The 16,736-nt window shown below is 41.0% G+C and overlaps 1 protein-coding gene across 3 annotated transcripts in view; it reads left to right on the forward strand.

Moving 5' to 3' along the window:
• Positions 1-16,736, forward strand: part of ANKFN1 (ankyrin repeat and fibronectin type III domain containing 1) — a 99,372-nt gene that overhangs the window by 71,103 nt on the left and 11,533 nt on the right. For all 3 annotated transcript variants that reach the window (XM_033076813.1, XM_033076814.1, XM_033076812.1), the window contains 8 exons: positions 55-154; positions 1,291-1,423; positions 1,958-2,074; positions 5,234-5,449; positions 7,511-7,677; positions 9,044-9,194; positions 10,980-11,148; positions 14,547-14,713. In XM_033076813.1, coding sequence (XP_032932704.1) covers positions 55-154; positions 1,291-1,423; positions 1,958-2,074; positions 5,234-5,449; positions 7,511-7,677; positions 9,044-9,194; positions 10,980-11,148; positions 14,547-14,713 — 1,220 coding nt within the window. The remainder of the gene's footprint in view (positions 1-54; positions 155-1,290; positions 1,424-1,957; positions 2,075-5,233; positions 5,450-7,510; positions 7,678-9,043; positions 9,195-10,979; positions 11,149-14,546; positions 14,714-16,736) is intronic.

Raw genomic sequence — 16,736 nt, forward strand, 5'->3', positions numbered from 1 at the left:
ACACTAACTGAAATTTAAGAGCTGTGTTGGGTTTGCTTCTTTTTCCCATTTCAGAAAGTTCTAAATTACAAAATGCTGGTCGCAAGCAATCGGTTTCCAGAAGCCTGAAGCACCTTTTCCATTCATCAAACAAGTTTGTGAAGACTCTGAAACGGTTTGTCATTCCTTCTGTGTTCAAGACATTCTGAATTCTGGCACTTGTTCTGCATTAGAGAAAAGCACCTTAGAAATATGTGTGAATATGCCACTACTGATGAGACAGCAACTGGTCAGAATGAACTGATAAAATCACAGATGTGTAAGACTGGTGCAGCCAGGAAAATACTCCAGCTCCTACTGAAATCAATAGAATTTTTTCCTTGTTAGTTTTGGAAGTGGATTCAAATTGTTACAGAGTGAAATATTCTGTGCAAACCTGAAGTGCAGCTGCTGAGCTGTTTGAAAGCACTGCCTCTGCTGCTGCTCATTAATGGAACTATGACATTTATTCATTCATAATATAAAGCTCAGAGCTCAGATAACATTTGCAACAAGGACACAGATAGGAATCTCTGACATCCTCAGCTGGGTTTGCAGCCCCCTGTGACCCCACTCTCAGCCCTGATAATTTGTTTTAGCAAATGGAAGTTGCTTATTCTGGATAATTTCTTCTTTCATTGCCTGCAGTGTTCAATTTGCATTTTCTTCTTTGTATTTTGATAAGAGTTTGATTCTTTCAGAAGAGCCCTCCGGAGTCTTTAAATTCCCTGCAGTAAATACTTAAGATATGTAATTAATTGTGAGGGTAAATACTGAAAGGAATGGCCTCTATAAACAGGTTTGCAGATATGTTGGCCAAATTACACTCAGTTATACCAATGTAAATGCATAACAACCCACCTGATTTCAACTGGGTTACTTCAGTTTTGCTCTGAAGTACAGGAGGGCAGAACTAAGCAGGTTTATTTTAAGTTTTAGCAAAATTTCTGATTTCTAAAGGGCGTAAGCCTCCATTGTGTACTGTGAACTCCAGCAAAATTCTCACTGAAACTGATGTCAGTGGCTTGCACAGATCCATAATCTCTTCAGATGTGAGACTCTTGTAGCTCACATCATCTGAAGTGATAAACTTCCCAAATATTTTTTCAGAATTCACTGACTGAAGTTGCATGGCCTTATATTGCACAGAAGTTTCGACCAGATGATTCATTTGTCTCCTCAGAACTTAACACCTATGTTTTTTTTTACTAAATTTGGCATGGATGTGAATAGACATGGAAGGTGTTTGATAGTGTTTCCTTCTCTCTTTAGGGGACTCTACTTATCTGTTATACTTTTTTACAAAGACAATTTGTTAGTAACCAATGAAGATCAAATCCCAATTGTGGAAATCGATGACTCTCACAGTAGTTCAGTTATGCAGGATTTCCTGTGGTTCACAAAGGTAATGGGAGTCTAATTTCATCTATTGCTTCTGCAAATTTCCTGCTAGCAATGCATAGTCCTTAGCTCATCCCTGAATGTATGAAATGGTGTCATTAAAAAGCTGAATGATTAAATGCTTTATCACTCGTGTTAAAGGCAATTTTCACAAAGCAGTCACATGGATTAAATGATTGCTCTGTGGGAACTTTCAGATTTTATGGACGTTTAGAGCAAGAGCCTAAAGAAACAATCAGGAATTTTAAATCTGGTATTGTTGGTATTGTTGTGCTATCACACTACTTTTTTATACCATAAAGAACAGTAAATCGATTTTTGCAATAGTCCAAAATTAATTGAAACAGGTTCATGATGTTTAAGAACACCTTCTGTGTGAGTTTATCTGTCATTTATCCAGTCAACTGGTTGCTGTCTGCAGAAACACAAAATGTGCAATATCTACTGATTTTTCCAAGTCCAAAATGCATTTCAGTATCACTTCTGCTTTTGCAAATGCTGAGAACGAGGACTGGTTGAAGTGGATGTGTTTTTGCAGCTGTCTTGCATGTGGGATGACATCAGGTGGCTGAGGCAGAACATGGCTGTGTCTGTGTCCTCATCCACAGCCCTCCAGGCCAGGCAGAAGATGCTGTCAGCAGCAGCACAGCTACAGGTGGGTCCCATGGCACATTTCTGATCTTAGCTCAGTGACTTTCTGATCTTCAAGGGACAGAGCTGCCAGCTGTCCCCAGGACTGTTCTTTGGAGCAGCATTCTCATCCCCAGTGAAATGAGGCACTGAGCCTCTCCTGCCAGGAAGGAAGGAGTTACATTAGAAGTTAAGAGTAGGAATAATAATAGAAAGAAATAATAGAAAGAAAGAACAAAAAAAAAAAAAACAGATGAAGAAACAAACAGAATGGACCAGTAAATAATGACCACAGAGAAGCCTGTGAGTTTGCAGATTGGGAATTCAAAGTTATAATCCTAATATTTGCTACTCAGAAGCCTCTTATACACGTAATCATTATTAATTATTAATCTATTAATGAAGCATTTAAACTCTGTTCTATTCCAATGGCTGCTACAAATGCAACCTGAGTGGTACTGAACAGGTCACTTAAATCCTTCTGTGTCTCAGTTCACTATTTATTATGCAAACAGAAATTCCACTTTCTCCAGCAGAGCATTTATACTTTTATTGTAAAGCTTTCAAGTTTCACGACAACATGAAATCTCTAGATGGCAGGCAGACACTTTCATTAAAATGTTACTTTTGTGGGAAAATACATTTTAAAAAAGCTGTGTGCATAGTTGCTACAGAAAAAATATATCCAGGCCTCACTTTCTTCTTTTGTTGAAGTCAGCAAAGCTTCCCAGAGAGTCTGTGGCACAGACTGCAGATCCTCATTGCTGGGCACTGTGCTGGCCACACATCACCAGGGGCTGGGTCAGCACAGTGACCTGGCTGGCAGCAGCTGGGAGAGCCACACACTGTGGGGCCATCATTAACAACAAGCATGTGGGGTTTGTTTTACACCTTTTGAGCACGCTGTGCAGGAGAGCAGCCTTCCTGGGCAGCCACCTGTCTGGACTGATTTCCCAAAAGTGCCCCGAAAGGTATCAATGCCAGCCTGCTGCACTTTATTGGGGGACCACCTGTGTGAAGCAGCAGCTGCTTGTCAGTCCTTTGAGCTGTCAGCAGAGAAAATTTTAACTATATTTGCTGAATATTCTGCCAGTGGGGCTGGCTCAGCTCAGCTAGCACACATTTGGTTAGGTCCATCCCCTTTAGCAGAGAACTGCACTGGGACAAACCCAACATTCCCATCGTGGTTCTGTTTGCTACCAGAGATGCAGAGTGCAGAGCTTGAAACACAGAGACACAGCACAGGGTGCCCTGCTGAAGTTTTGCCAAATGTATTGCCCTGAATGTTTGTTGTGTTTGCTTGGTCCCTGAGGGACACGGGGATTGTCACCAGCTGCCACCCTCTAATGGTGTGTGGCCCAAAGGGATCTGCCAGGGGAAGGATCTCAATAAAGTTTGCATGGTTGAATACTTTTTATTGAGGCAGTTATAGCCTGACTCTGCAGGAATTTAGGACAGAATGGTGAAGATCAGTGATGACACAGCTGCTCAGGGACCAGATCAGTAGATTCAGACACAACAGGGACTGCAACTTTGCCTGCTGTTACCAGATAACTAAAGCAAACAAAGCACAAGTGATGGGGTAACAAGCTAAGCAGACACCAAACTTTTTTAGGATATGAATCAGCCTCATATTGGTATTAGTAGATCCCCCATTCCCTGTGCTGGAATGTCATTCACAACACAGTGACAGTAAAGAGCTGTTTGTTTTCATCTGGGCACATCGACTGCTGCAGTGATTCATGACAATTAGTGGCTAAGTACTACTGCCAGGGTCTGCCCCAGCTGGAGACACAGGGATCAGCACAAAATGTGCACTCAAGACACCCAGAATCAGTCAGAGAAGGAGACAAACCCCAAAAGGCAGAACAGTTTTGAAAGGCAGAGGAGAGGGGCTGTATTGACACCAAGTCTGCCCTGGAAGGAGATGCACAAAGGTAAAATAGACAACTTATGCCATCCAAATCCAGGCACTGTGCTGACTTCTGAGCATTTATAAACAATTTAATAACATTAAAGTTGATAAGTAAATATTGCCTGCTAAGTGCAGATAATTAATTTCAGTGAAATCTATCCGTTTACAATGTCATTAAGTTAATCTACAGCACTTCCCTGAAGATACAATGTGCTTCATTGTGAATTCAGGTTTTCATTTTACACTACCCTTCTCCCTACCCAGCAAACTGTAGATGCCTTGAAAAATCACGAAGTAATGAGCATATTTTAAATGTTAGGCATTTTTCTTTTAGACATCTGGGAATCTCTTCAGTGGCTGGTCACTGGATTGAGTGTTTGCACCTATAAGCAGATGCCTTACTGTGTGAAGAAAGGGATTTTAACCAAAATATGTATTTTATGTGGAGTCTTTTAAAATTACTTTTCTTTAATCCTCACATATTTTCCTGGAGAGCTATGCCTTGGTAGTTTTGTTAGTTCCTGCCTGTTTTGTCTAGCACATTCTTGGTATCTGAAGTAAAAGGGTTCGTGTCTCTTCAAATCCTGTGCTTCACAAACACTCTCCACAGTCTAGCTCCAGAATTATTTACAGTCAGCACAAACATGAGGGTTTCTTGCTTTTGTTGCTGAAAATAATCGGAATAATTTAAAAACTGAGAACAGAGAGTGGAGATTATAGTTAATGAAAATAGAAAAAAAATATTTAAAATTTCTGTTATGAGTGATTTGGGGAAAGAGGAAGAATTTTATATGATCTCTGACATTTGGTTCTGGGAAGGTTCAGATAAGCACCCAGTTCTTAAGTTCAAATCAAAGGAATCACCAGCAGAGCAACGAGTGCTTTCAAAAATTTCATCCTTCATCTTTACATGACTGGGCAAAACTAGGAAATTTGGCCTAAATAAGTGAATTTCTTTCCAGTAAATAGGTGAATTAATTTACCTTTTACAAAGGCATTGGGTCGTAATACTCTTTCTGAGGTTCTCCATTGAACACTGGTGTGAACACTGCTGGACCAAATGCATGAAAGGATCCACAATTCAATCCACAAACACACACTAAGGAAAAAATTTCCTTTTGTCACTAAATGATATGACTGGAAGGCAACACAGTGTGTCTCATTCTTAGTGAAGTCAACAGGACTGATGTCAATGAGCACAGAGTTATGTTGCAAACAATACTCACCTGATATGTGATATATAACTTTCATTTTATGTTTGTTTTCTAGAATTTGCTGGGAACTCACAATTTAGGCAGAGTTTTTTATGAGCCAATCAAGGATCGCCATGGCAATATGCTGATAGTTACTGTAAGAGAAGTGGAGAGTCTGTACTCATTTTTTAATGGCAAATGGATGCAGGTATCCAAACTACAAAGCCAGAGGAAATCCCTTTCAACTCCAGAGGAGCCAACAGCATTAGACATCTTGCTTATAACAATCCAGGTAGTGCTTTGCTTCTCTTACTGTGTGTTATTTGCTTTTGGAAAGCCTGTGCCAGAGCCCTGAGTTTTGGAAGCATTTTGTAGAATTTCAGGCCTTAGTCCAGTGCCCAATAAAATTAATGGCAAAGCTCCCATTGAGAGCAAAGACTTATATTACTTCCAGTGGGTCTGGGATCAGATCCTTAATATGCAAAATATCCATGACATTCTGAAGAAATTACTTCAAAGTCCTAGCAGAGAATAGTAGTTTCTATCGATTTCGGGAAACTGGGCTGTGGAATTCTGTACCAAGGGATATAAAAAAGCTTTAAACTTCTCTGGGATGTTCTTAAGCACCTAGACAGACACTTAGAATTTCTACACTCCGTGAGATTTTTCCATCCAACCTTGAAAACTAAATCTTGGTTTTAAACTTTACTGTTCTACTTAACAAACTTGTTCTGTGGGGTTCAGGGTTCCTTAGAACCTGGTTTAGCCACTAAAGAATCCTTCACTGACCATAGCCCTCCTTTAATTTCTGCATCACATGCTCATAGACTTGCAATTAGAAAAATACCAGGGTAAGGACTGATCTCAGAAGCTGCTTGGCAGGCTGAGCTCAGCTACCATCCCTGAGAGCCACGGGGGTTGAGCCCTTCAAGAATTATCTCTGAACTCACATTAAACAGAGACAGCTCATATTTAGTTTAATATATGTTTTCTGCAGGTAACAGCACCCAAACTCCCTAAAACTTGCACAGTTACCCAAAATACAAGACAAATCCTTAGTGCCTTCTTTAGCACTGTCCATGAGCTGATGCTGCTGTGGTTAATTTTTGAATTAGAGGCACTTTCCTGGGCACAGACTCTGCTTTTCATACCGGGAAGTGACAGGCAATCAAAATATATGTTACCAGGTTTTAGGAACGTTAAAAAGTTTCCAAAAGACAATAAAACTTACCTGATCTATGCTAGATTTAATGTATTACAATGTGTTAAAGGTGCAGAAAATTGTCAATCTGGGCAAAAGTTTTATATTAGGAAAAGCAAAATACAGGCCTGATCAGATTTCCACAGAGATCCTAGTGGAAAAAATGTTCCCCTAATGGTTTACACATTCCTATCTAATGCCCACCCTTTCTTCTATTACTTGTTTAATCATCAAGTGGGTATTTTGTTCATGAAGTGCTTGTGAAAATGAGGGTCTAATTGCACTGGTCAGAGCCAAGCATAGCACTGGCAGATAATCTGATGGTTCCAGGAGTGAAGGCACAGGGCCAGGTGTCTTAATCCTCACCCACTGCAGAAGCACACATTTCTCAGGATGGATGGCAGCAGACATCATTTTTCAGGTAGTTTTGGAGAGCTGCTATACATAGCTCTCAAAATGTCTCCTGGCCTCAGCAAATTCACCATCATTACTGATTTCTTCTAAGCTCTATTTGTTCATAAAGGTATTTGTTCAGAAAACGCTGCCACTAATTAAATTTTGCAAACTACCAAACCCCATGCTGACAGAGCTTTTCCTGTTGACAGCAGGTGATACAGAGCAGGTTTTGGAGAGATGTGGGAGGTTTGGAGAGGTTTTGGGATCTCCTTGGGGACAGTGCTGGCTCCTGCAGCTCCTTTCTCCCAGCTCTTCCCCAGCACTGCTCCACGAACCAAACCCGAACCAGGCAACTGCTGGGCTGAAAAACAACTGCTCCTTTTCCCAAGTTGTTTTTCAGAAGAATCAGCTCCCTGACCCAGCTCACCACTGCAATGATCAGACAGGAGGCAGGGCTGTGGGTTATTTAAGCCAGTTTAAACACCACATTTGCAGAAGACTGAAACCTCAGGCTGTCAGAGCCAATTCCTGCATGACATGGAGACCTCAGAGATCCTGTGTACGGCTTTGAGTGAGAAGTTGTCCAAGTGCACCCAAACTACCAGAGATTATTCATCTGCTTAAGCATGTGCTAAAATGCTTTTTGAATTGGGAACAACGGCTGTAAAAACATTTGTTGCTTTTTGCTCCGAAACTCTTCTACTTATGTGGAAAAAAATATGAGGTTTTTATGTAGGACTGTTTCCCCTAAAACAGGACATACTTTCCTATCACAAACGGAGTCAGCAGCGCCTCCCCTCCGGCTTGTATCTGGGTTACCTGAAACTCTGCAGCTCTGTGGATCAGATCAAAGTGCTTGTGCTGCAGAAGCTGCCCAATGTCCTGTGTCACGTCAAAATCCGCGACAACAGCAACGTCTCCAAGTAAGTGAATGTATAGATACACTGAGAACAGCTGGTTTGATTTGAAACGATCAAATGTTGGTGCCAAGGCAGTTCTGCCACTGTAGGTTGGCTGTGGTGAGTGGCAGCAGGATTTGGCTCCAGTGGGAGCCGTCCCAAGAGCCCTGCTGAGCTGAGCAGGTGCACCTGGGCCCGCCCAGCAGTCTGAGGACAAACCCAAAACTCATGGATAGGGGCCTGTTGGTTTCTAAGGATGGTGTTCCATGGTTTTCCCAGCTCTGCACAGTAATGAGCTGTTCAGAAGATTGTAGCCTGCAGCCCTGACTCAGCCTTCGGTGGGTTCAGTGCCACCCTTTCCATGGATTCTCATTGACTATGGGGCGTTGGTGTGGGGAATTTTTCTGTTGATTCTCTTGTGTGATATCTGGTTTTTTTCACCCTAAACCACAGCAAACACGCAGCAATTGAAAACCATATTTATAAATGCAAACACCCAGCACACTGCTGTGCTCTCTGAAATTTCCCTTTGCCCACTGCTTCCCTTATCCATGGCAAGGACCCCGTTTGTGCTGCCTGCTCCTTGCCTAGTGGGCAACACATTTTATTGAGCTTTTTCTGGAGCTTTTTAATCCCATCTCATTTCAGCAACCAGCTGAGAATTTTGCATGAGGAAAAAGGAATTGGATATTTACACAGACAACAAAGATATCCAGAATGTAGTACTGAATATTAACAACAATATTGGAAGGAATATAAAGACTAAGGCTTCAGAGTTTATAACAATCCCAACTCTTGAAGTTTAAGATCAGATCTTTATTTAGCAACAGATTATACCACAACTATTACTTGTCTTGTAGTGGGGTTTCCTGTACATTCTTTTTTTTTTTTTAATGTTTGATGCTGGCTGCTATTCAAGACTGAATACTGGGCAGGGTGAATTAGGGATTGGATCCAGAACTATGATTCCCATGTTTATCAGGTCTTAAATAGAGACATGTGGGGGAAAGCAGGAAGTTCTTTGGTGCAGTGAGTAGAAGACAGTTCTTCACAGAGATCAAACTTCCTGCTAATTGTAGCAATTCCCAATGCATGTTTTTTTAAAATATTGTGGCAGATAGGGAATGAAGAATGTCAAAGAGAAAAATTGAAGTGAGAAGTCTTACTGAAGTATTTCAAAGGCAGTTGGACTTCAGAGGAATGTTCAGCCTGATGTACATGTGTTAGAAAAATAAAACTTTTCAAAGTCCAATCAAGATTGCACAAGCTTAGAATGTTTTGGTATATGAGGATTAAACGATCAACAGATCCCAAATGCACATACACCAAATTCCTGCTTGTGCATTGAACTGTTGTTATATTTCTAATTTTAACTTGACTCAACATACAGAGATGAGTGGGAATGGATCCAAACACTTTCTGGCTCAGAATCTGTGGAAAGTATGGATCATACTTCAGACTGCCCTACTCAATTGTTCTTGTATGAGCTCCAGACGGCAGTGAAAGCTCTCCTCAAACAGATCAATCTACCTCTGCATCAGGTATTTGCCTTTGTGGGATTTATCACCTTTTTAAAACCCTGTTCCTAAGAAGCAACAAAAAACTACAAACTGTACTACTGAAAAGTAGGGATTTAAGAAAAGCAAAGCAGAGAAGTTTTGTATTCCATTATTCCAAGGGGGAACATCTTCAGTAAAACAGTTCTTGTCCTGGACATGCAAACATTCAAAGATTAAGAGACAAATCTCAACTACCTGCTATTTTTTTTCATCTTTTAGGTTATTTGTGCAACTTCAGGCAGGTGCAAATAAGCACTTTTGCCTGAAAGTAGTAGTTCTGAGCACCTTTACCAAGCTGACAAAGAAAAACAGGCACTTTTGCAGGCAAGCACAGCAAGTGACTTTTCTGGGAGTGTTTCTATTTCCAGTGAGGCTGTAGGAAAGGCCTGGTAAAGGTACAGCATTTTGCTGTTCTTTTGCACACAGATGAATGTACCCCTTCTGAAAAACAAAGTCCCAGACCTCCAGATTGCTGTGGGTGAGGAGAGGTGTCTGGCTTCTGGCTTTACATTTAGGTACCAGAAATGCATATGTGAATAAATAAAGTCAGGGAGAATAATCTATGATGTGAAAGATCCATGAAAAAATAAGCTAAGAAGTTTGTTTCTTGTTTACATGAATTCCATTTTATTTTGGTCTGCAAGGGTAAAGAGGTCTTTAAGTAGAAGTAAATCATCTTTATATTCACTTGAAGGTCTGTTTGTGCAGCTAGAAAGATGTGGTCTTAAAATAAATTAATCTGGTTCTACATTTCTTGATTTTGAAAGGTTTAGGCTTTACTTTAAAAAAGGAATCCATCAGTGCTTCACCTTCTAGCCTGGGAAGAGCCAAGTAAGACTCAAGTAAATCCAAAATTAAGACAGATGGTGTGCTGCCTTGTGGTCAGTCACTCTAATTCAATAGGGCTCTGTACAGGTCTCTATGTTATTGCATTTGCTTGGAGGTTATACCTTTTGTGCAAGTTTTTCTTTTTTTTCTTTTAGAGTTAGGGAATAAAATATTGAAATCACGGTGCAATATGTTCCTGAGGCTGCAGCTCAGCCAAGCATCTGAGCTCATCTATTGTGCCTGAGAGATAGACATCAACATGACCTTGCAGTTCAACACAGATGCAAATGGTCTGATGGCTCAGCACCAAATTTTTATGTTAATGAATTGCATTTTTAATTCCACGGATTTATTTATGTATTTTTATTATTTTTGTGGTAACCAGGAGCAGGGACAGTGGCACTGGGGCACAGCAAGGGCAGAAGGCAGTTCTGCACACAGCAGCTCTGAGCAGCCTCAGGCCACTTCTGCCTGGGCCATTTTCTCTTGCTGCAGCACTTGTTAAACCTTCTCAGTGCTGTGTTGAGGGAGAGCTGCATATTTCTCTTAACCAACCCTAAATTGAATCTTAAAGGTTTTTAATTGAATCCATTTTCATGTTTTCACATAATTATGCAATCATAATCTTGAAAAGCACATGGCATGTGATCATTTTCTGCCTAATAAGAAACATAAATGTTGTTTTCAGGGGGGTTGTGCCTGTGTGTGTTGTTTTAATGTGGAACATTGCAGCTTTAAATCTTTATTTTATGTAGTGACATGAACCCACATTTAGCCACCACCACCCCCCCCCGCCCCAAATATTTACGTTTTATAAAAATTCCGAGCTTGATGTTGTGCAAATTTTCTTTAATGTTTTATATCATTTGGGGTGTTGTTTATATAAGTGCCATGTTGTAATTCTCTCCTATTCCTTCCCCCGCGCGTGTCCCTGTACAGGCTAAGCACTTCCGTCTGTACACACAGGAGGTGTTGGAACTGGGTCACAATGTCTCCTTTCTTCTCCTGCTCCCCGCCTCAGACGACGTCTGCACTGCCCCAGGACAGAATAATCCTTACACCCCACACTCAGGATTTCTTAACCTCCCTCTTCAGATGTTTGAACTCGGTATAGTAGCTTGCTTCACCTAGAAATATTAACCCAGTCTCCTTATAATAAAATCACAAAGTTGTATCTGTTTTCCCCCTTGTCCCAGTGGAGAGTCAATAAATCACATGATGGCTTTGGCAACAACACTCCCTATAACGGTGTACAAGTTACAGAGGGAGCAGGGCGCTTAAAGCATTCACTGTAGCCATCGTTATTGAAATGCAAAGCAGAGAGCAAGGCCCACAGTTATCCACTATGTGTCTATAAGCCCCTTTGCAAGATGATGTTCTTTAAAACACAGAACCGAGAGAAATTACTCATGACACAGCAAGGCTGGAGCGTGACAGGAGATGCAAAAAAAACATCTCTCTGAACTGTCACCAGGATAATCGCTGGTTCTGGGATGGGGATTCATGCAGATCCTGATTGCAGATGGTCCTACTCAAGGTCTGACTCCTTCACAGCTTTGTGAAAGGTCTGAACAGATTTTCCCATGTGAGGGGCATCTTTTTCCTTTTGATACCTGGAAAAATGCAGGAGACTGTCCTATTGCTGTGGTGCAGAAAAAGCCTGTTGTGAAAAATGCCAAAGCATTGGACTTTGGACTCTGTCTTTGGAGAGCACATCTTGTGCCGTGGCAGACTCAGCTCTCTTCTTCCACTGCATTGCTGACTGGGCAAGAATTCCCCAAAACAGAGTTTTCCAGCTGTTTCACAGAAGGCATGAGATGCTTTAGCTTCAAGGTCCTCAATTTCTCATTTCTTCTTCTTTGGTCCACAGAGAAAAGAAAAGGTTCCACATAAAAGCAGCTCATAAAGACTTAACAGTTCTTTTTAGAAAGAATATTAAAATGTGGGGGCTGCTGAGTCTTACACATCAGTCTGCTCTGTTTCCTTCTGGCCTGTAAAAGTGGGGATCTTTCTTTTCTCTGCCTTGGAGAAGAGAGAAAGAGTCAGTACACCAGGAGCCACTGCAGAGAGGCCTTGGTGGTGACTGTGTCCCTAGGGATGTCCCTCTCAGGTGTTTATGGCACACCATTACCTTCCCATCTTCTGGGTATCAGTGCCAAGTGCTGCTCAAATCACTTTTGTAGGAGATTAGGTATTAATGGAGTGTCTTGCCTTGCCAGTGTTTCTGCAGTCACAACTCATCCATGACCTGCCATCCCCCAGCATCACAAATTTCATTTGGATCAGGCAGGAGTACAGCACTGGGTTCAAACCACACTGTGGTGCCTGTGGCAGCTCTGGGGGTTTCTGCTGCCCCTGGGAGGACAGATGCCAGCTGAGCTGCCACACAGTTATGAGTGGAACAGCCACACAATACATGGTGTAGCCTGCCAAGGAAAAGTTACCCCTTCAAAGGAAAGCTTATGTAATTGAATGAGAAGAGTTACTCAGTGCTTTGGGTCATATGGCCATGGCTGAAGTGCCCTAAAGCCAGACTTTTATCTTCTGATGTGCCTCTGAGTATGGAGCACATCATTTCTCCTGGTGACAGGGGCCTGCTGCCTTGCTATGCAAATCAATGCACAGAGCATATTAATCTCTGATGCAAATAATCTCCTCACTAGAGGTTGTGCAGACTATTTGATTCTCATTAGGTGGGACACAGGCCAGGGGCAGGAGTGCCTCTCATTTCAGGGACACAGCCTGCACGGGTCTGACAAATCAATAGAGCCTGCATGGGATGGTGTGGCACTGCAAATATGCAACAGAGCCATCTCCCAAAAGGCATTCCTGGTGCAGCCCTCTCTGTGCAGCAATGTTGCTGCAGTGGGAAAGCAGTTCATGGTGGAGAAAACAGTATGGAAAGCTGAATTTTACTTTTGAGTATTTTTTAAAGTAAGCAATCCTCTGGCCAAAGGCAGATGACATTTCAATACAACTTATTATATATGTATCCCTGATGTTCTATAAAGTGACTGTGATTCACATCTCAAATATTAGAAGCTTCCATTCCCCATTAGCTGGTGGCTACCAACTATATAATTGCATAACCACAAAAGACTACGTTGAAGTAACATTTGTTAAAGTAACATTAAAGGGTCTGACTTAAAACCACAAAGGCTCAAAACTTCAGCACTGGAGCCGAAACCGCAGCTGTAATTCACTCAGGAGTCCACCACATATGGCATATGTACTGGAAGACCACACACTATTCACACTGGATCCCTGCAATATCTAGGCATTGCTGAAACCAGAAGGTAGAATTCATTCTTACACTCTTTTTTGTGAGATTTCTATGTTCAGATTAGGCCTTTATTGTTAACACTGAAAATGTGATTGGATCTCTTAGTTCAACAAACTCTTCTCAATTATTGCAATTATGTTCTCAATCATTCTAACCATGTTGTTTGTAAGGGATAAGTAGACATAGGACACTGTTTTCTTTTTTTTTTTTTTTAATATATATATATATATTTGTGATGAGAAGAATCTATGCATTTTATACCTGGAACACCCTGAAAAATGCCCTGCCCCAGTCCAGGAGAGCAGCAGCAGTAAATCCGACTGGCACTCGCTGCTCTAACAAGATCATGCTGTATGTTTGCATTTACTGCAGCACCAATGAATGGGGAAGTATTTCTGAAAATTTGCTCTCCCTCAGCAAGTTTCAGTACGTCTGCACTGCCATTTGGAGAGGGAACTGCTCAGTTTTGCCTGAGCAGTGGCAGGTTCTGGAATAATGTAGCTTTAACACACCAGGAAAATTAATATTTGCAAAGCTCCATGGCACTGTAGCTGTTCTGTCTCTGCTACCTCTGGTACAGTTTGGATAGTTCTGTGCTGCTCCAAAGTCAAATCAGGAGGTCATGTTTGAACTTTCTGTGCTACCCTTCTGCAGAAGAGTTCAGAGGATGATGTGTGATAACACCTAAAAGAGTTTTAATTGTTTCCCACAAACTCTGATATCACTGCAATGCTTCTCCTGCTGAGTCATTTACATTGAAGTTCCTGATTTAAGCCAGCACAGCCCAAGAGAAAGCTATCAGCCTTCAAAATAATCCTTTCATTCTGAAACACTCAATTAAAAAAAATAAAATATGAGTTTCATTTTCCAGCCATGTCACTGCTTTCTTGATAAAAGAAATGATGAGCTATAAAAGCCTCAGAAATAGCCTTTCTGATTAAAGCTATCAAGGGAAAGATAGCCTCTGGAGCTGCATACTAAGGACCTGATTATCCCTTCACTTAGATATAATTAGAAATTACTCTTTTGAAATCAGTGAAATTACAGAGTAAATCCAGTGTAAATGAGAGGAGAACTGAAGCCTGGATTATTTATTTCTAGCTTAAAGAAACCCATCCAGAGTTAGCTACTATATTTAATAAATTTTGTGTTCTGCAAGCTAAGGATTTCATATTTCATAACCAGAATGTAACAATTTTCCTTTGCACTTGGTCTTTTCACAGTTCATTTTTGCTGTTACAAGGAAAAATTTATAAGCCTGTATTGCCGCCTTTCTGCTGTCATAGAGCTGGACTCTCTGAAAACCCAGCAGTCCCTGAGGGAAGCAATTTCAGACAGTGAAGTCGCTGCAGCCAAACAAAGACACCAGCAAGTTATAGACTACATACAGGTAATAGTCTGTTCCTGACTATTCCAAGGAGATTTTAAGGTGGCTTTCTTAAAAATTGCATGGGGCTGTAATTTGAAATCTAAATGGAGAATTATTCACAGACATCATAAAAAGAGCAGTTGTATCAAAAGTGCAATTCTGTTTTTATGAAATTCAAACCCAGAACATGCTTTCCTTAGTTGTTGCTTTTATAGAAGGATTTTTATGGGTAAAATCAAATGACAGTTATACTAGACTGTTATAAAGAAATGTGTCAGCCTGCTTGTAAAAACTCCCTCCCATCTAACGTGAGGTAAGCTAGCCCCATGTCTGGGCATTCATTTGTGTGAGAGTTTTTCTTTGTCTGTATGAAATGGGGACGTTTTTCACCGCGATTAAAAAAATTAACACGAAAATTCAGACTAGGTTGTGGACACAATCTCCACCATCAATATCACACTCAGCTCTGCATTTCAGATGTCAGGCTGGCCCCAAGAGCAGCTGTGAGCCTGGCCAGCACCATGCAGTGGCACTGCTCCAGGCCCCCAGTGCAGGAGGATCACCAGTGTTACCATACTTGTCCAATTTGTTTATTCTCTGTCCTTCATCCTGATTTTCCTCTACTGTTCCCAAATCAAGACTTTACCTACTCAACTCAGGGTCTTTGAACTACTCTCCATTGTGCAGCATAGCAAAGCCTGTCCTTTTGCAAACTATTTTGGCAATTGGTTATTTATAGATAAAGCTCATGACTTTTGCAGAGTATATCTAAGGGCATGGTTGATTGTCTTTCTACAAAGAGATGCAAATAACTTTATAGCTCTATATTCTTAATATTCAAGCTATCTTCTGTTGGAATAGGGGCCAAGACACCATTTATCCCATGGACAAGATGTTTGGCCCTCCATAGTTATGAACAAAAGGATAATATTTCTATTTCTCTTTGTTCTGCATTCAGACCCCTTTTGCTTTGTCCACTTTTGGCAAACTGCAGCAGGGCAGAGAGATCCACTTCACTTTCACTCTCAGTCACCTCCCATTCTCACATTCAGAAATCTAACTTTCTTGCAGTTTGCAGGAGAATTTGGAAAAATTTTATCCTTCACATCAAACCCAAGCATTTGCGTATTAATATGCAGGTACTGTATAAACAGTTCTGTGTTCCTCTTCTCCAAAGTGTCTGAATTACATATCTACACTGGGAAAATATGGGAGAACATTTTAAACTTCACTGTTTTGTGCTGAATTATTGTGACAGTGTATTAGGCTTGTCAGGTTTCCTCTCAAATGAAAACCAGCTGTATTCCACCTATTGGCAAAAATATCTCTGCCCACCACATACTGCAATCTTCAGTGGTGACCACGAAACCACAAGAGCATTTGTGTGATCCCAGATCTAAGACAGTGTTGAAGTCACTACACAAACCAAACATTGTAAAGAGCAAGGGAGTCTATATAAATGCAGTTCTGAAAAGGAGTCAGAGGGCAACTGAAAAGTAAAAATTATTGAAAAAAACTCCAACCAGAATGCAAGGTACTTGGAGTCTTTACCAGAATGTTACAGAGAAAGGAAAGAAATCTACAGGCACTGAAACTAAAACTGAAGTTAAGCTGTAATTTATATCATGTAATGCTTCAAATGTTCCTAAATTGTAGAAGAACCACAGTTCATTAAAATGTCCTGAAGAAGAGCACCAGGGGGGAAACCAACAGGATTTGCATTTGCATGCAGGATGGTTCTTGTTTGGGGTTGAGGGAGGATCACAGAAAGGATGTATAAAATCTCTAAAAGCAAATAGGTGAGATGTTTGCTAACTGGAATTCTCTTCGTGGAGCTACACTGAAGTCTTGAAATTATGCAGGATTATGAATTAATCTCTGAACCATTTGCTATTCTTATTGATGTATATTATTAGCTCAAATTAACTCAGTGGCAAGGCTTGCACTGACATCATTGGAGTCAGGATTTCACCTTTACATAAAAATGGCCATACTAGGTCAAAACCAAGATCCATCTGCCCAGCTATCCTGCCTCCAACACGGC

Source organism: Catharus ustulatus, chromosome 20 (assembly GCF_009819885.2).
Source record: "Catharus ustulatus isolate bCatUst1 chromosome 20, bCatUst1.pri.v2, whole genome shotgun sequence".
In the NCBI taxonomy this organism is placed as follows: domain Eukaryota; kingdom Metazoa; phylum Chordata; class Aves; order Passeriformes; family Turdidae; genus Catharus; species Catharus ustulatus.